The sequence below is a fragment of the Salvelinus sp. IW2-2015 genome, linkage group LG22 (assembly GCF_002910315.2).
Source record: "Salvelinus sp. IW2-2015 linkage group LG22, ASM291031v2, whole genome shotgun sequence".
Lineage (NCBI taxonomy): Eukaryota > Metazoa > Chordata > Actinopteri > Salmoniformes > Salmonidae > Salvelinus > Salvelinus sp. IW2-2015.
This window is the reverse complement of record NC_036862.1, coordinates 26,239,189-26,259,715: the sequence shown is the minus strand read 5'-3', so window position 1 is coordinate 26,259,715 and position 20,527 is coordinate 26,239,189. Positions and strand designations below refer to the sequence as shown.

Below are 20,527 nucleotides of genomic sequence, written 5' to 3'. Positions count from 1 at the left end.
GGCCACCATAGCAATTTTGGTCACATGATACCAGGGGAAATAAGTCACTGCAACTATAAGCCCAGAAGAAGATGCCAGCACTTACGTCAGACTGATGCCCAGTTGCGCTCTCTCTCTCTCCGCCTCCCTCTCTATCACTCTTGCTCTTGCTCTCTCTCTCTCTCTCTCTGTCACTCTCTCGCTCTCTCTCTAACTTGCCCAGCTGAATTCACTTTAATTCCAGAAAGAAAGTAACCGGGGTGCAGTCACACTGCAGCTGTTGAGCAGCCCCTGGCCTAGCTAGATGTATGTGTGTGTACGGACTTGACCGTCTTGCTGAATGTGTGTTTGTTTTTATTGGGACTGGGGGTTAAGACCCTCCTCTTATAGGGTTATTGTTTTTGTGGACTAGGGATTTGAGACCCTCATCACGTCACGCTGAGGGGGTTGTCTGTCTGTGTGTGGAGGGGGTTATTCTGTGTGTGTGTGGAACCTAGCTCCAAGCTGGCAGATCGGGAGGACTCAGATTGCTCGGATCAGATGATCCATCTTCAGCTGACCGTCTCAGGGGACTGGCCAGCACCCTGTGAGTGAGCCTGCCCACCACCATAGTCTAGTTCAATCTAACTCCTCTTTTTCTCCTTCTCTTATCTCTCTAATTTCACTCTCATTCCATTCATTCAATTCTCATCATCCAATCTTTCTCCTTCCAACTCGCCATGCTCCTCTACTTCTCCTCTCCACTTTTATTTTATCATCTGCTCTTCCTCTACCTCTTTTGAATGCTTTGGTTGTAGGCTGCTGGATGATACTTTAGGTTTTATTGCTCTGCCTTATGTCTTTATGATTATCCTGAGTGTAGTTATGAGTTATTTATTGGCATATAGTCTTGATATTTGCTAGTAGGAGATATGGGCTGGTCGTTAAATGTGATCTAGTGAGCAGTTCTCCAACAGTTCAATCAACTAAATGCTTGAGATTATTTTATGCATATCCAGATATTCCAATCATTTCTAATGCTTGACATTAGCGTATGTCTCTTTAGAAATTTCAATCAACTCAAATGTTTGACTATCTTATGTATTTTTTGATTGAGGTAAGCTTATGAATGTATTTATTTTTATTTTTTCTAAAAAGTGTCATTTTGCTTGAGGTACTGTAGGCTATATCATCAATATAACTATGTTACAGTTCAAGTTTACAGCAAACAATTCAGGGTTGTCTGACTACACATAGGAACAAACAGAACTTTGGTAACATAGTACAACATCCCAAATGTGGGTAAATTATTGATTTGTAAGATCTGTGACCTCCATTTTGGTCTGTCAGAACCTCTGTGGAGCCGAGTCCAACTGAATGTTGCCCAGATTATGTAAAAGCCCTCTCAAACAGCTGTGGGGGATGACAGATTTTTATCCACTATTAATCAAGGCACTGTAATTATTCTGCTTTTGATCTTATTTTTTTAAATATTTAATGTGCTCCGTCTTCCCCTTCAATTGACACTGCCTTGCAAAAGTATTCACCCTCTTGATGTTTTTCCTATTTTGTTGCATTACAACCTGTAATTTAAATTTATTTTTATTTGGAAATCATGTAATGGACATACACAAAATAGTCCAAAATTGGTGAAGTGAAATGAAAAAAGAATATGTTTCAAAATATTCGAAAAAATAAAAAACTGAAAAGTGGTGGGTGAATATGTATTCATCCCCTTTGCTATGAAGCCCCTAAATAAGATCTGGTGTAACCAATTACCTTCASAAGTCACATAATTAGTTAGATTGCACACAGGTGGACTTTATTTAAGTGTCACATGATCTCAGTATATATACACCGGTTCTGAAAGGCCCCAGAGTGCGCAACACCACTAAGCAAGGGGCACCACCAAGCAAGCGGCACCACGAAGACCAAGGAGTTCTCCAAACAGGTCCGGGATAAAGTTGTGGAGAAGTACAGATCAGGTTTGGGTTATAACAAATATCAGAAACTTTGAACATCCCACAGAGACATCCCACCATTAAATCCATTATTAAAAAATGGAAAGAATATGGCACCACAACAAACCTGCCAAGAGAGGGCCGCCCACCAAAACTCACGGACCAGGCAAGGAGGGCATTAATCAGAGGCAACAAATAGAGGATGCTTATCCGTGGTTAATTTTCATGCCAGCCAGGAAGGCTATACTCCTGTTGTAAAGATTAGCAATGTGCTTAATATTAGGAAAGGTGAGTAATAAATATAGTAGGCTTAGCCTATAGAAAGCTGATGGGATCCTCCTCTTTTTAGTAGAGGCCATCACTCACGCAATTGCATAGCCTATTGAAATGTTGCACAACATGTTTTCATGGGCTCTTATGAAGTGTTTGATTAGATTTTTGATTACATTTGCATTGATGTCAGAGTGATTAGAGGGACAATAGAGTGCTGTGTACCAGGCAGTTAGCAAGTTTGGTAGGCTACTAATCAGCAGCATCAGAGCTTGGAGACGCCTAATTGCCATGACTCGTGACCGGCGGTGTGGCGGTAATACGGTCACCGCAACAGCCCTACTTATACCTATCCTTCACATATACCAACACTAAAGGATTAGGGGTAGGGAGTGTATTGGAACCAGCTGTGTGTTGATGCTGTTTCAGGTGAGTTTTAGTGACTGTGTCTGTGTGTTTGCTGTGTCAAGGTAACTCCCAGCGGGTGGAGATGCCCAGGAGAGAGATAGAGGTGGTGAAGGGTCAGATGGTAGTCCTACAGGCCTGGTACAGCCCCACATCTGATATTGGCAGGAACAGCGTCATCTGGAACTTCATGGCCAACGACTCCAAGCAGGTATGTAAGGGATCTCCTCTTCCTCAGACATCATGCATGGTTTCCACAGAAACCACTGTTGCTGGATCTTTTCTGATGAACTTTTCCCTGAGATGTTATGTCCCTCTCGTTGGTGATTTGTTGGTGTGTGGTCTGAAGGAACAGACTAGTGTTGAAGAAACTGTTTATGAACTGTTGATGAAGCTGGTTGATTATTTCAGGGCTGGGAGCGGTTCTGCTCAGGTGTCAGTCAGTTTTAGTTTATTCTCTGAAGTACCGGACCAACCTCCCATTCTCAGTAATCCAATTCCCTTCTTGTAATCCCAGATCTGGCCAGGCATTTTAGCTGTTCAGCCATGCGGCAGGTAGCCTAGCGGTTAGAGAGGGTTGCCAGTTCGAATCCCACGTTCGACTGGAAAAATCTGTCGATGTGAGCTGGATGCCATTCCCTGCTATTGAGCAAGGCATTTAACCCCCTACAACAACAGGTGCCCTGTGTGGCAACCTCCTGCACCTCTCCAATACCTATATGTGTGTCTTTTGGTGGGGTTGGGTTAAAAGTGAAATTTCGCTTGGATCTTCTGTGCAATTGACCAATAAAATAATCTTAATCTTAATGGCATGTACAGTACAGTGCCTATAGAAAGTCTACACCCCCTTTAACTTAAAAAAAAACATTTTGATGTATATCATAATTGGATAAGTCTCCACCCCCTGAATTAAAACTTGGTGGAAGCACCTTTGGCAGCCATTAGAGCTGTGAATCATTTTCATTAAGATTCTACCAGCTTTGCACTCTTAGGGCAACATATATCCATAGTTTTTGTCAAAATTACTCAGGCTCAGTACATTTAGTTGGGGATCATTGATAGACAGCAATATGTAAGCCTTGTATCGGATTTTTTTTTAAAGGAGATTTAAGTCAGAACTGAGACTCAGGAACAGTCAACACCTCTTGGAAAGCCATTCTGGTGTGTCTTTTGAAAAAACATTAATTGAATTGTACCGCAGAAAAATAAACCTATCCAAGGGTCTTCAGAAGACTAACTTTTTACCTGGGCTTTGCTCCTTTCATATTTCTTTTGATCCTAACAAAACTCCCCAGTCCCTGCCGGTGACAAGCATACTCATAACAGGGTGCTACCACCACTTTACTTGAAAATACAAAGGGATCAACAACATTGCATTCACTCCATATTACTGGCCTGTATGACAAAGTGAAAAGAAAGAAACCTGTGTTCAAAAATCCACTCCAAATCATCCATTCTGTTCTGTTTTTCAGTGAGACAACGACACACATTTTTATACCAAAGACACACCAGAATGGCTTTCCAAGAGATGTTGAGTGTTCCTGGGTGGTCTAGTCTCAGTCCTGACTTAAATCAGCTTAAAAAGGTTTGAATATCGCTGTCTATCAATGATCTCCAACCAAATTTAATGAGCCTGAGCAATTTTGAAARAAATGATGGATATATGTTGCCCTAAGATTTGTGCAAAGTTGGTAGAATCTTAATTAAAATGATTTACAAATGTAATGGCTGCCAAAGATGCTTCCACAAAGTATGAACTTTATTCAATTATGATATTGCAGTTATAGAACATTTTCTTAATTTGGAAAATGTTCTATAACTTTCTTTCATGTAAATGTGCAGTAGGTTGTGTAGATCTGTAGAWTTTTWTTTATTTAATCTCTTTAGATTTAATTTTAAAACAACAAAATGTAAAAAAGCTTAAGGGGTGTAGACTTTCTACAGGTACTGTATGTACATAGAGCAACTTTTTTTATACACATTACAGACAACAAAAGGAGCTTCTTCACACACTAGAATATGTAAAGCTGAACAGCTCAACATGGAACAATGCACTGATTGGAGACTACATAGTTGAAAGCTGTCAGATCTTTTTTTGTGCTTAAATATTTATTGAGTTTTTACACAAAATGAAAAAATATATGATAAAGAAGATTAATAGTTCAAAGTTGGTTGGTTTGCCTCTAATCACGTCCACCAGCCGGCTCTCTCTGTCGAGCCGTCTGGTTTCACAGCACCTCAGTGCATCCCAATCTAGCATAACCCTTAGAACCTTCCCCCTACATTGGGGAATTCAAAGTGCGTACGCATCTTAGAAATGGGAAAATCTGAAAATACGCATCTTAGAAATAGTTTTCGCATATAAACTTTATATGCCCAAACTCAGAATCAATTGGTCTTCCCAAAGATAACATGGCCAGTGTGATAGATCACAGCTGTAGCACTCCCACACACACACACCACTCCCGCCTCAATTTAAATAACCACACCTCTTTCAAGTCCCACTTTGTGGCACAGTGTTACCAGGCTCTATGTGCCAGAAATTTGAGCCTGGGGATGAGGTTAGTTTACCTCCACCTTTTAGAGTTTAGCTTATTTATAAAAAATAWAAAAAATGTAACCATTATTTAAGTAGGCAAGTCAGTTAAGAACAAATTATTGTTTACAATGACGGCCTACACATGTAGTTGTGTGAGACTATATTAGGATTATTCTCAACATCAAGCCTGATGGCTCTTTACTTTTATAGATACAGACAAAATATGTGGTAACAATATGGCACTAACAATGTGGCTGTGTTGCATGTATGTCCTGTATGTTTAGAAAACGTGTGTGTGTGTGTGTGTGTGTGTGTGTNGTCAAGGTATTGGAGTGGCCATCACAAAGCCCTGACCTCAATCCTATAGAAAATCTGTGGGCAGAACTGAAAAAGCGTGTGCGAGCAAGGAGGCCTACATACCTGACTCAGTTACATCAGCTCTGTCAGGAGGAATGGGCCAAAATTCACCCAACTTATTTTGGGAAACTGGTGGAAGGCTTTCTGAAACGTTTGACCCAAGTTAAACAATTTAAAGGCAATGCTACAAAATACTACTGGGAATGTGATGAAAGAAATAAAAGCTTAAATAAATAATTTTCTCTACTATTATTCTGACATTTCACATTCTTAAAATAAAGTGGTGATCCTACCTAACCTAAAACAGGGAATTTTTACTAGGATTAAATGTCAGGAATTGTGAAAAACTGAGTTTAAATGTATTTGGCTAAGGTGTATGTAAACTACCGACTTCAACTGTATATACATCGGTATCGGCATTGAAAAATCATAATCGGTCGACCTCTAGTTTCCACAGAAACCACTGTTGCTGGATGTTTTCTCATGAACTTTTCCCTGAAGTGTTATGTCTCCCTAGTTGGTGATTAGTTGGTGTGCGGTCTGAAGGAACAGACTTGTGTTGAAGAAGCTGTTGATAAACTGTTGAAGAAGCCGTTTGATTATTTCAGGGCTGGGAGCGGCTCTGCTCAGGTTTCAGACAGTTTTACTTTGTTCTCCGAAGTACCGGACCAACCTCCCATTCTCAGTAATCCAATCTCCTTCTAGTAATCCCAGATCTGGCCACATCTCACAGGTATTTCAGCCATGCGGCAGGTAGCCTAGTGGTTAGAGGGGCGAGCCAGCAACCCGCGGAATGCAAGTTCGAATCCCGTGTCCAACTGGAAAAAGATGGTGGGAAGTGAGCTGGCAACTAGAGGGTTGCTGGTATCAAATCCTGGATGCCATTGCCTGCCATTGTGCCCTGAGCAAAGCATTTAACCCCCTACAACAACAGGTGCCCAGTGTGGCAGCCCCCTGCACTTCTCAAAAACCGGTATGTCTGTCTTTTGGAGGACAATAAAGTAATCTTAATTTTAATGGCATGTACAGTGCCTATAGAAATTCTACACCCCCTTGAACTTTTTTTCACATTTTGCTTCCTTAGAATTAAATCTAAAAAGGGATTCAATTAGATTTCTTTCCTATACATCCAGACAACCTCCACATTTTCAAAGTGAAAGAAAGTTATAGTACATTTTCCAAATTAAGAAAAAAAAGAACTGAAGTATCATAATTGGATAAGTCTCCACCCCCCTAAATTAATACTTGGTGGAAGCTCCTTTGGCATCCATTACAGCTGTGAATAATTTTCATTAAGATTCTACTAACTTTGTAACCATATGTCACTAACGGTGTGGTTGTGTTGCATGTATCTCCTGTATGTTTAGAAAACCTCTGGATGTGTGTGTGTGTGCGTGGCTTCTTCAGTGATTACGATAATCTCAGTAGTTTCACTGGCCATGGCCTGTGAGCTTATCTCTAACAGTCTAAAAATTCTAACTCCCATCTGCACATACATATCAGGATTATCTGAAGGACATTGACTTTTGTTATACGGTAAAATTGTGTGGCTATAGATGGCACCAAAAAAATTGTATTTCAGCTCAATATATCAGTATTGTATATTTAGAGAACTGGTATTTCTGTAGTTACTTGCATTGGTTTTCATTACAACAAACTCTCTCGTGTTGCAAAAATGCTAGTCTCTCTCCTCGACAAGCAACACAAATGCTGGCTCGAAAAAGGCTAACAATATGTAGGGTTTAGATACAATATGCTGGCACTACTAGAAGGCTTCTATGGAATGGAGTAGTCATTCGTGTAAAATAATTGCTGACAGTACATTTGGTTCCTGAATTGCAATAGGGAACACGATCTACCATTGCATTCCCTATTGTAAACTATTTCCCATGTCTGTCTGTCTGTCTGTGCAGGTCATCTCCTACAGTAATGGTGAGCCAGGGATAGGTAGTCCTGAGTTCAGGAAGCGTGTTGGGTTCAGCCTGTCCATGCCCTCGTCCAATCTCTCCATCTACATCAACAACACCCAGGAGTCAGACTCAGGACGATACCTCTGCAATGTCATCATCCCTGGAGCCGCCGGTCTCTCTGGAGAAATGCGCCTTAATGTCAAAGGTACCAACCGGACCGGACGCCTAGATTCTGGCACTTTCCAAAAATGTTTTTTGGGCCAGGCCTCAGATGGAAACACAAAAGTGTAAACTGTACAGTTTGTACATATGCACTGGGCTGTCTCTATAATATTTTCCCACAGCTTCAACAGATGGAGAGAGAGTGTTGGCAAATTTCCTTTACCTTGTGCAGTGTGGCCACCATTCTTAGAAATACAGTACCCTGTTCAATTGAAATGGATTAATACAATACTTCAGGAGGTCAATAGGGGGTAAATTGTAGTAGACCAAATCCTTTCATTTGTTTCTCTCTTAGCTCTTCTGTTGTTTCTAACTATCTGTTCTCTCTCGCTCTCAGTCCCTCCCTCGCCTCCAGTGTGCACGATGACTGGGTCATCTGTGCTGAATGGCAATGTGACACTGAGCTGTAAGTCCAGTTCGGGCAAACCCATCCCTCATTACAAATGGACCAAGAATGCCCCCATGTCAGAGGTATTCTTTTCCCCCATGCAGAGTGAGTACTCCCTTATCTTTACCAATAATGTTAGCCAATCCCATTACCTCTCTGCCTCAGTTACGTTTCATCATAATACTAAGTAGTCCCAATCAGAATGGATTCAATTCTTATTGAGTGTACAAAACACCTTTCTAATATTGAATTGCACTGCCTTTTGCTCTCAGAACAGCCTCAATTTGTTGGGGCATGGACTCTACAAGGTGTTTAAAGCATTCCACAGGGATGCTGGCCCATGTTGACTCCAATGGTTCCCACAGTTGTGTCAAGTTGGCTGGATGTGCTTTGGGTGGTGGACCATTACACATTGGAAACTTTTGAGTATGAAAAACCCAGCAACGTTGCAGATCTTGACACACTCGAACCGGTGCGAATGACACCTACTACCATATCCTGCTCAATGGCACTTCAATCTTTTGTCTTGCCCATTCACCCAATCCATGTCTCAATTGTCTATATCATAGTTTTCACCTGGTCAGTCTGTCATGTAAAGAGCAGGTGTTCCTAATGTTTTGTACACACTGTATGAGCTAAGGATCACTCACCAATGTATAGCACTAAACCATGTGATGCAGAGTAGCCACAACTAACCAGCACTGAAAACACCTGCCACTACTGTGGATGGGTGCAATATCATTTTAGCCAATGCAAACTGTCCTCTTCACAGCAGCTTCATATTGGTTATTGTAGTAAGGAAACCTAGTCAGTTGTACATCTGAATGCATTCAACTGAAATGTGTCTTCTGCATTTAACCCAACCCCTCTGAATCAGAGAGGTGCGGGGGGATGCCATAATCAACATCCACGTCTTCGGTGCTCGAGGGAACAGTGGGTTAACTGCCTTGCTCAGGGGCAGAACGACAGATTTTTACCTTGTCAGCTCGGGATTTGATCCAGCAACCTTTCGTTACTGGCCCAACGCTCTAACCACTAGGCTAACTGCCGACCTGCCTGTCACTAAGATAGTCAAAATGAAAACTAAAATAGATAAATTGATACGCTCTTTAAGTAATACCTAGCTTCTAAATATGCATTAACATTGACATAAGATGGAGATAATTCCAAATGAATAACAAATATATAGTTTCAGAGATTCAGATTGATCTGACAGCGTTTACACAGGCAGCCTATAATACTGATATTTTTCCACTAATTGGTCTTTTGACCAATCAGATCAGCTCCTTTGCCAATAGAATCAGAATTGGGCGGCCTGTGTAAACACAGCCATAGTAGCATATTGATCTTCCATGTTTTTACTGGTAGATGTGTTCAGAAAACCCATTCAGGGTGCATTCTCCCATATGGTGTTATCTCTCCTAACCTTCTCCTCTGGCATGTATTGCCAGGGGGTTCGCTTGTTAACAACTCTGTGAGTCAGGCTAAATGTTGAGGACTAATGTGTGGTGTGTTGGCGCCTGGCGGTGGGATTGCGGATTCTCTTTTTTTTCTCCCCGGTGAGTTTATTTTCTTTGAAATGCCATAACATGCATCACTTAATCCTCTTTATAGACTGGGAAACGTCACCACATACACACTGCATGCTCATGTCAGACTTGCAGAGGGAGAAAAATATAAAATTGAGGTTTATATCTGATACGATATTGCACATATGCCTGTTATATTGTATTATTTTGTGAAGAGTTGTAGAAATACAGTGGAAACAATTATTGTGAAAGCACCAGCTGTTTCTGAGCAATAATGAGGCTTACACTGATTGACCCAAGTATTGGAATAGCTCCTCCTCTGATCTCCTCGCTTCTTCTATAGATCACCCATCTAATACACTATCTGTTTCACTGCCTGATTGACACAATATCCAGGACTATGGGATTGAATGCACCGCCAAACACACACAGACAAATCTGCATAATCTCTAGGAGTTGAAAACACTCTGATCCTCTGTATTTTTCTCTTTGACCTGGCATATGCTCTCTGTGACATTGAGCCTCCACCCCTGTGCTCTACTGGCATTCTAAAGGGCACTACTTTCGACTAATCGTAAGGGGTTGGTATTATCAAACGCAAGTGTTAATTTTGATCGTTTTGGTCCAGCAGTAGGCTAATTCTTTTCGACAAATTTGGCAACTTTGTTGTTTTATGGTAATAACTTTGTCAGTGGTGGCACATTGTGTAGCCTAAATTGCCTGTATGCCCATGGAACAAGAGATGCGATTTATGACACCATGTGACCCGATTCTACCTAGAAGCATTGAAGCAAATAGTCTGCTTGTTTAATTTCATTTGATTTAAAACCAAGCTTATATAAAATATTCTCTTTCGTAATGCTATATCAATGTAACTGCAAATGTAATCATGCTTATAGAACAATTGACATATCCATGCATGGCTCGCACATGATGCAATGCAATTTACCCTACTGTAGCCTATATAAGGCCTTTTCCGCTTACGAAAGTGCTGTGTAAGATAATTCCATATTGAACCCAATTACTTACTTATAATGTAGACTGCATACATTTCTAACATTTAGCAAATAAATAGGGCCTATTAGGGCCTATTAGGTCACTGTTGGTTTTGAAAAAACTATACTCCACAAATCACAATGGACTAGGACGAACATTCATGCCCTTCCACTGAATTGGAATTAATGACAACACACAATGTCAAAGTCTGTGCATGCCTTGAAGCCACCACATTTTATACCATAGAGCATGTTAAAATTAGCTATGGAGTGGTCAAGCCCTTGCCACAAGCCATCCCTTTTACGTCACCTCCAGGTATTGCGTTCCGCCGTGAAAATGGCAACAATATTTCTGATACACCGTGTGAGCTATTTTGGTTTGTTAAAATAGYGAGCTTCCCTCAATCAATCAGCATGTGTCTCTTGCTTCAATCTAAGATGCTGGGTTTATATTGTGTTCCCAGTCTCTCCTTCTCTCCTACATCTGTCTCATCACTCTTTTCTTGCAAACTTTTGCAACTATCAACTCCCTTGTAAGGGCTAGGGGTTGATGTCTCTCTTCCCTACTTAATCGCTCTCTCTGTACCAGCCCTTCTTCTCTCAGTCACTGTCTCTGTTACTCTTCTCTCCTGCATGACCACAGAATGGAGAGCCTGCCCCTCGCCCTTGCTTGTTCTAGGGTTCATGGGTAAGGGTTTCACAAATACACCCCCAACCCACCACAACCCCTCTAGGATGCAGAAGCCTGTAGAGCCCCACAGCCTATTTAATATTAGAGCTCGCCAGCTTGTAGTCCTAAAAAACAGAAGTGCGTTACCTCTGGTTTGTCCAGCCATTCCTATAGGGGAAATTAATTGGGAAAGAATGGAGTTTTGGGATAATTGGTGAAAATAAGGTCTGAGGTTAACACAGGCTTATACGTTTTGATCTATGAGATAATATCAGTCAGTTAACATGACTTTTTAGAAATTATGAAGCCTTTAAGTTTGTGTTTTGATTACAACATTCACAAATGTGGCGTTAGCTGACAAAGATTATCTCATAGAACAAACCGTATAAGATATCCTAAGCCTTTGTTTACCACAAACCTTATTTTCGGCGTTTATCCAAAAACCTTCAAAAAGAAAACATTCATCCCCCCCATAGGCTTTGGCCAATGAGCCATAACTGAGTTTGTGCCTACGAAAAGATGCCATTACTATTGCTCTCTATAATTTTGCTGGTGTCACCCCAACCCCCCATCCCCATGTAAAAAAAAAACTGCCCCCCACTGGACAGACACAGCTGTAAAGTTGAACCTTTAGAAGAATTTAATATGTTATTCATCCAAAAGCATGTCTGTGTTAATCCTCACCAATGACTTTGCCTTGTATACATCTGCATTGCCCTTATGAGCTCAGTCGATCTGAGATTACATGTCTTTGACCAGGCTGGTTAGGCTTGCGTGATAGAAMATTTTTCCTTTGGTATGGATCAACTGATACCACCCTTTGGTCCTTAGCCATCTGGCCATGGCCTGAAAATGAAACTACTTTAGAACATAGCAACCACTGAACTGTAGGTTAACCTGTTCATAACATGCTCAAATAAAACAATGTAAAAGTATGAAAATCCACAGTAATTAATATGCTAATATAAAATAAATGGTAAATGACTGTAAAGGCAACAATAAAGTAAAGTAGTGAAGGTAAAGGTAGGCTACATATTAAGGCCATAGATAAAGTGAAAGCCTCAACTTTCCCACAATGGCTGTCATTGGTCCATTGCATCGAATGATATACATTCAATGATTCAATCAAACTATGATTGCAAGGTGCACTCTGCTGCATTTGCTGAGATCATTGAGTTTGGATTGAATCCAGAATAAGTGTTTCCTTTTTGTCTTGTACGTAGACTAAGATTGTGCCTTAACATTCTGAATGTGTATGAAACATGAAGGTACACAATTAACAGTTGGCACAAATACTGTCAGTGTTCTTAGATCTTGCCTGTAGAAATGTTGGTGATAGTCACTTGCTACTGTAGTTAGTACTGTAGTCAGTATTACTGTAGTTATTTCCTAGTTTGATTTCAGTGTATTTTTTATCAGTACAATACATTCTTGGTATATAGAGATTGGTGATATCAGATCACCTACAGGTTGTCTTTGGATCTTGATTGCAGTGACATTTTGAGAATCTGCCAAGTTTAAGAATGAACTGATCTGTCGTTAATCTGTAGCAATTCCGTCTGGTTCCTCTCGTCAGAGTTACTAATGGCAGGTGCCTATTGAACACACCTACAGGCACGTCCATCTGGCACAGAAATCACTGTCAGGCCATGTACTTAGTATAGTTGTGTTGAATCCTCATTGACGCAAATGATATCTCCCCAAGAGGCTTTGTTTACTCTGAAATGAAAGTATGTATTTGTATTGTTTATTATGGATAAATGGGTAAGGGTTGGCAGCAGCTACTCTTCCTGGGGTCCAGCAAAATGAAGGCAGTTTGAAGTAGTAGCACCGTTGCGTTGTGTAGTCTGTGTGCTTTGCGTGCGTAATGATTTTCCCCCACCCTCCCAGAGAGAACAGCAGATGGTGCATGCTGAGTTTATCAAACAAGAATCCCAGCCAGCAGTTCACTCCTATACTTTGGGAAAGGGACAAACAGCTGTTTGTCACAATGACAATTTAGGACAGAGGACATTGTATGCAATAGTTTATTTATAGGATTTTCTAGTCTGGTTATTAGTAAAGGTACTGATATCCTATTGTGAACTTTAGCTTCTCTACTTGAGCGGCGCTGGTTGAGTTACTGGGTTGCTTTGATACACCATTTATGATATGCATCAGGACATATGATGAAGATATATCCATTTGTTTTCCCTCTTGATTCTTTATATTGGTATATATGGGTGGAGGCTCCAGCTTCTCAAGTCATAGACTGTTCTCTCTGCTACCGCACAGCAAGTGGTACCGATGCACCAAGTCTGGAACCAACAGGACACTGAACAGCTTCAACCCCCAAGCCATAAGACTGCTAAATAGTTAACCAAATAGCATTGACCCCCYTTTGCACTAACTCTTTTGACTCATCACATATTCTGCTGCTACTGCTTATTATCTATCCTGTTGCCTAGTAACTTTACCCCTACCTATATGTACATATCTACCTCAATTACGTCATACCCCTCCCTGCACATCGACTCAGTACTGGTACCCCATGTATATAAAGTGGCTTGCGAACGTATTCACCCCCCTTGGCATTTTTCCTATTTTCTTGCCTTACAACCTGGAATTAAAGTAGATTTTTTGGGGGGGTTTGTATCATTTGATTTACACAACATGCCTACCACTTTGAAAATGCAAAATATTATTTATTGTAAAAAACAAAACAAGAAATAAGACAAGAAAACTGACAACTTGAGCGTGCATAACTATTCTTGGGTGTTCTTGGGGTGATGAGAGGTGTTGGGTTTGCACCAGACATAGCGTTTTCCTTGATGGACAAAAAGCTAAATTTTAGTCTCATCTTTTTTTTATTTTTTTTATTTCACCTTTATTTAACCAGGTAGGCAAGTTGAGAACAAGTTCTCATTTACAATTGCGACCTGGCCAATATAAAGCAAAGCAGTTCGACACATACAACAACACAGAGTTACACATGGAGTAAAACAAACATACAGTCAATAATACAGTAGAAAAAGTACCTTCTTCCATATGTTTGGGGAGTCTCCCACATGCCTTTTGGCGAACACCAAACGTGTTGGCCTATTTTTTTCTTTAAGCAATGGCTTTTTTCTGGCCACTCTTCCGTAAAGCCCATCTCTGTAGATTGTACGGCTTAAAGTGGTCCTATGGACAGATACTCCAATCTCCGCTGTGGAGCTTTGCAGCTCCTTCAGTGTTATCTTTGGTCTCTTTGTTGCCTTTCTGAATAATGCCCTCCTTGCCTGGTCCGTGAGTTTTGGTGGGCGGCCCTCTCTTGGCAGGTTTGTTGTGGTGCCATATTCTTTCCATTTTTTAATAATGGAATTAATTGTGCTCCGTGGGATGTTCAAAGTTTCTGATATTTGTTTATAACCCAACCCTGATCTGTACTTCTCCACAACTTTGTCCCTGAACTGTTTGGAGAGCTTCTTGGTCTTCATGGTGCCGCTTGCTTGGTGGTGCCCCTTGCTTAGTGGTGTTGCAGACTCTGGGGCTTTTCAGAACCGGTGTATATATACTGAGATCATGTGACACTTAGATTGCACACAGGTGAACTTTATATAAATAAACATGTGACTTGTGAAGGTATTGGTTGCACCAGATCTTATTTAGGGGCTTCATAGCAAAGGGGTGAATACATATTCACCCACCACTTTTCTGTAGCTTATTGTTTCTAATTTTTTTAAACAAGTTATTTTTTTCACTTCACCAATTTGGACTATTTTGTGTATGTCCATTACATGAAATCCAAATAAAAATCTATTTAAATTACAGGTTGCAATGCAACAAAATAGGAAAAAAGCCAAGGGGGATGAATACTTTTGTAAGGCGCTGTAATTATCGTTGTGCATTTATTCCTTGTGTTATTATCTTTCTATTATTTTTCTATTTTTCTATCTGCATTTTTGGAAAGGGCCCATAAGTAATCATTTCACTGTTAGTCTTCACCTGTTTTTTATGACGCATGTGGCAAATACAATTTGATTTGATTTGGAAACACATCTGATGAAAATATTCTCTTGTGACATTTCCAATCGGATTTTGAGAGGATTTGCTTGATAAGACCTGCCCCACATATGTTTATTATTCTCTAGTATCCCCAGTGTTACATATTTACAATAGAGCATCCCCATGCCAGCTATGACAAGTGGACMAAAGCAACTAGGATTATATAAACTGAGTCCAGCTGTGAAAAGCCACAGGTTCTTCTGATTCATCATTGTGGAGATTCTTTGTCTGGTGTTTAACCATTTGCTAGTGAGGTCTCTCCATATAACCACATTATTTATCCCCGGGACAGAAAAGAGTGATATCATCAAAGAGGATCTGTACTGGTATAAAGAACAGCCCATCCCACTGGGCACATACTGGTTGACTCAACATTGTTTCCATGTCATTTCAGTGAAATTACGTTGATCCAATGTGGAATTGACGTCTGTGCCCAGTGGGATGTCACTCCCTAGGACCAGGAAACCCCTCAATACTTATAGCTTCGGAACCAAGAGAGTATTGTACTTGGTAGAGTGTGTGGTCTAATTATGTTTGTATACATATTGTAGCTACCCTTGTGTTACCTAGTTTAACTGTCTACATTACTGTAGATTGAGAGTGTGTTTGAAATGTGTATAACGTTCTGTGCACTGTACATCATCAACATATTCATGTACTGTAGAGGCAAGAGTGTGTTGTGTAACACTGTCTTTCTCTTTCAGATGAGAGGCAAGGTACCCTCAGGTTGAGTAACCTCACTAAGAGCATGTCAGGGAAATATGTGTGCCGAGCTAGCAACACTGCCGGTTCTGACACTTGCTCTATCAACCTGGAGGTCTTCACCTGTACGTGTAGCAAATTAACACACACATTCTCATATTAGTACATACAGACTGCTAATGTTTCCTGTTTGAAGCATCTCTGTGTGTCCTCTTCCACAGCCTCTAATTCTGGAGCGATTGCTGCTGCTACTCTGGGGTCCATCATGGGACTGGTAGCCATCATACTCTTCCTCATCTTCATGCTGAGGAGGAGAGACCACGAAGAGGAGGAGATAGCCAATGATATCAAGTGAGATTTTTTCTGTGTTTGTGTGTGTTATCGGAAAATCAGGTGCAGTTGTTAAACACCACGGGATGTACAACTACTAGGACTCTACCATGGACAATGCAGGTGTTCTAATTCCATTTCTGCAGGTTGATGGTTGGAGGATGTGTGTAGCATGTGATATGATCTTGGTTGGTGTTTTCTCATTGGCTGTCTGTCTATCCATCACAGGGAGGATGCCCAGGCACCCAAGCGTGTTTCCTGGGCAAAGAGTGGCACAGGCTCAGACATCATCTCCAAAAATGGCACGCTGTCATCCATAGCCACGAGCCCCCATCCGGGAGACCCCCAGCAGCTCAAAAACTTCCCCTACCCCACTGCACCGGCCTCTGACACAGGCTCTGTGCTCAACGCCTACCGCCTTCGGCCTGGAGAGCTCAACCCCCTGCAGGGCCTCCCAGGGTACATCAGTGGCACACTTCCACCCAGGCACACCAGACCCCTCTGTGTTGCTAACAACATTGATGCCACCTATCCACAAGGGCACAGTCGACCCCCCAGTTCTAACCACATCAGTGGGACTCCACCCCCTGGCCACACCCGGCTCCTCAGCACTAGTATCATTGTTGACACTCCTCCCCATGGGTTCAGTCAACCACCCAGTTTTAACCATGTTGGTGTCACCTCTCCACATGGGTACAGCAGACCCCATAGTTCTAACAACATTGGTGCCCCCTCCCCCCAGGGGCACAGTCGACCCCCAAGTTCTAACAATATCGGCGCCCCCTCTCCACACAGGCACAGCCAACCTCCCAGTTCCAACCACAGCCGACCCCCCAGCATCAGTAGCATGCCTCACTATGGACACAGCAGATCCCCCAGTTCTAACGGTGCCCCACTTCATTCCCCACCTGGATCCCATTCCCCACCTGGCCACAAGGTCACAGACCCCGACAAGACTGAGGGGGCCCAGCCCCAGGTACCACGCCCTCTCACCTCGCCCATCAGCTCCGCCACCCTGGCCCGTATGGGTGCTGTGCCCGTCATGGTGCCCGCTCAGAGCCAGGCTGGATCACTGGTATAGCCCACTGGAGGGTCTCCCGTTTTACTACTGAACACAAAAAAACTGAAGCAAATGGATAAAGACTTCCTCAAAGGAACATTGCATAGAGTAGAGAAGGATTTGCTTGGAATTAAAAACACTTTTTTATTGTGATCGTTCAAAATTATGTTCAGAGTAGAAAGAATAGCTCATGCTGAAGAAGACACTTGTGGAATCCCCTGTATTCAAGTCTGCACAAGTTCAAAGACTTAATTGATTTGTTTTGATTATTTTAGCTGTTTTCAAATCTTTTTTGCTAAATGTTTTTGCTTTTATTTGCCATGCTCAGATTCTTTAAGGTTAAAACAAGGCCTATTCTATATTCTTTAAGGCCTTTTATAAACTGGGTGGTTCGAGCCCTGAATGCTGATTGGCTGACAGCCGTGGTATATCAGACCGTATATCTTTTTACTGCTCTACGTTGGTAACCGATTTATTATAGGAATAAGACACCTTGGGGGTTTGTGGTATATGGCCAATATACCACGGCTAAGGGCTATATCCAGGCACTCCACTTTGCATCTTGCATAAGAACAGATAGTCTTTGGATATTGACCATATACCGCATATACCCCCCCCCCCCGGGGCTTATTGCTTAATTATTCTCTAAAACACTTTTGTAGCAAGTTGTTTGTGAAGAGGTTGTTGAATCGGTATGCAGTGCATTTGGAAAGTATTCAGACCCCTTGACTTTTTTTGTAACAGCCTTATTCTAAAGTGGATTATATGAAAATGTATCCTCATCAACCTACACACAAAACCCATAATGACGAAGCAAACTGATTTCTAGAAATTTTTGCAAATGTATATAAAAAAAACTAAACATAAATACCTTATTTAAATATGTATTCAGACCCTTTGCTATGAGACACTAAGTTGAGCTCAGGTTCCATCATGTTTCCATTGATCATCCTTAAGATGTTTCTACAACTTGATTGGAGTCCACCTGTGGTAAATTCAATTGATTGGACATGATTTGGAAAGGCACACACCTGTCTTTATAAGGTCTCACAGTTGACAGTGCATGTCAGAGCAAAAACTAAGTCATGAGGTCGAAGGAATTGTCCTTAGAGCTCCGAGACAGGATTGTGTTGAGACAGATCTGAGGAAGGGTAGGTACAAAAACATTTCTGCAGCATTGAAGGTCCCCAAGAACACAGTGGCCTGCATCATTCTTAAATGGAAGAAGTTTGGAACCACCAAGACTTTTCCTAGAGCTGGCCGCCTGGCCAAAATGAGCAAGCAGGGGGAGAAGGGCCTTGGTCAGGGAGGTGTCCAAGAACCCGATGGTCACCCTGACAAAGCTTCAGAGTTCCTCTGTGGAGATGGTTGTTCTCCCATCTCTGCAGCACTCCACCAATCAGGCCTTTATGGTAGAGTGGCCAGACAGAAGCCACTCTTCAGTGAAAGGCACAACAGCCCACTTGGAGTTTGCCAAACGGTACCTAAAGACTCTCAGACCATTAGAAATAAGATTCTCTGATGAAACCAAGATTGAAATATTTGGCCTGAATGACAAGCGTCACGTCTGGAGGAAACCTGGCACCATCCTTACGTTGTAGGATGGTCGTTGCAGCATCATGCTGTGGGGATGTTTTTCAGTGGCAGGGACTGGGAGACTAGTCAGGATCGAGGGAAAGATGAACAGAGCAATGTACATAGATCCTTGATTAAAACCTCCAGAGCGCTCAGGACCTCAGACTGAGGCGATTGTTCACGTTTCAACAGGACAACGACCCTAAGCACACAGCCAAGACAATGCAGGAGTGGCTTCGGGACAAGTCTCTGAATGTCCTTGAGTGGCCCAGCCAGAGCCCAGACTTGAACCCAATCTAACATCTCTGGAGACCTGAAAATAGCTGTGCAGCGATGCTCCCCATCCAACCTGACAGAGCTTGAGAGGATCTGCAGAGAATGGGAGAAACTCCCCAAATACAATTGTGCCAAGCTTGTAGCGTCATAACCAAGAAGACTCTAGGCTGTAATCACTGCCAAAGGTGCTTCAACAAAGCATCTGAATACTTATGTAAATGTGATTTTTCCATAATTTGTTTATACATTTGCAAACATTTCTAAAAATCTGTTTTTGTTTTGTCATTATGGGGTATTGTGTGTAGATTGATATGGGGGAAAAACAATATAATCAATTTTAGAATAAGGCTGTAACATAACAAAATGTGGAAAAAGTCACGAGGTCTGAATGCTTTCCAAATGCACTGTATTTGACAGGTTTGACTTATATACATTGTGTAAAATTGTTTGTTATATGCCAGTTATGACATGTTGACATGGACATTGATAAGGGAGGTGTTGTCTGGAGAGAACATGCTCATGAACTCACATCATGTTGACACTTGAAAGCACATCACTGCCCAGAGATGGGTTAAACATTTAACTTCACACACACGCAAATACCTGATATACAGTAAAGCACACTCCCTTAGTCCTCCTTGACAGTCTTCTTCTCAGGCCAACTGTTCATGTTGATTTGTTACAACTCCAGTAAAACCTGCCATACATGCTCTATCCAGGTATTTTATAGAATTTCAATACTGGAAATGTTTAAAGACAAAGCGTTGACCCATACTTGTATATCTATCTAATAAGAACGACTTATATTACAGAATATTGTGGTTTTATCACATTCATGTATACTGAGAGAATATATTAATCTTAATTGGGTAGTTGGAATGTATAATTCATTTATGTTTGTTCAATGGCTGAGATTCCTGCATTTTAAATATTTTTCCCTTAACTCAAAGGCCCAGTGCAGTCAAATGTGATTTTCCTGTGTTCTGAGGTTGGAATAATACTGTGAAATTGTGAAAATGATCATGGCCGTTCAGTGTAAGAACAATTTTTTCCCACATCGAACAGGAATTTCCATCACAGTAGGTATATAATTGTTACCCAGAAATAATTTGAAATTGAGAAAACGGCTGCATTGGATCTTTAAAACTTTAAATAAAACATGGTTTATCGTAATGTAGTACCATAGCTGAGAAAATGCACAACATTTAAACGTATCTAGTGCTGTCAGACAGTTTTATTTTGAGTGTAAATGACTGATAATCCAGTCACATTTGAGCACCAAATATTATAGTACACACACCATACATTAAACTTTGCAGTCATCCAACCCGCCTAGATACATTTGTTTTAGGAT

The 20,527-nt window shown here is 41.4% G+C and overlaps 1 protein-coding gene across 2 annotated transcripts; it reads left to right on the top strand.

Annotated features, from left to right (window-relative positions):
• The first annotated feature begins 227 nt into the window (after positions 1–227).
• Positions 228–20,510, top strand: esamb (endothelial cell adhesion molecule b). 2 transcript variants are annotated; one of them, XM_023966518.2, is made up of 7 exons: positions 228–565; positions 2,660–2,805; positions 7,404–7,605; positions 7,960–8,115; positions 15,935–16,057; positions 16,154–16,283; positions 16,491–20,509. In XM_023966518.2, exons 1-7 carry the CDS (start codon positions 520–522, stop codon positions 17,341–17,343), a joined length of 1,656 nt encoding a protein of 551 aa, XP_023822286.1. In that variant the 5' UTR covers positions 228–519; the 3' UTR covers positions 17,344–20,509. The 2 variants fall into 2 exon arrangements, with proteins under 2 accessions (XP_023822286.1, XP_023822288.1); XM_023966520.2 differs by lacking the exons at positions 228–565; positions 2,660–2,805 and adding an exon at positions 4,077–4,179 and having other exon boundaries at positions 16,491–20,510.
• Positions 20,511–20,527: the final 17 nt, after the last annotated feature.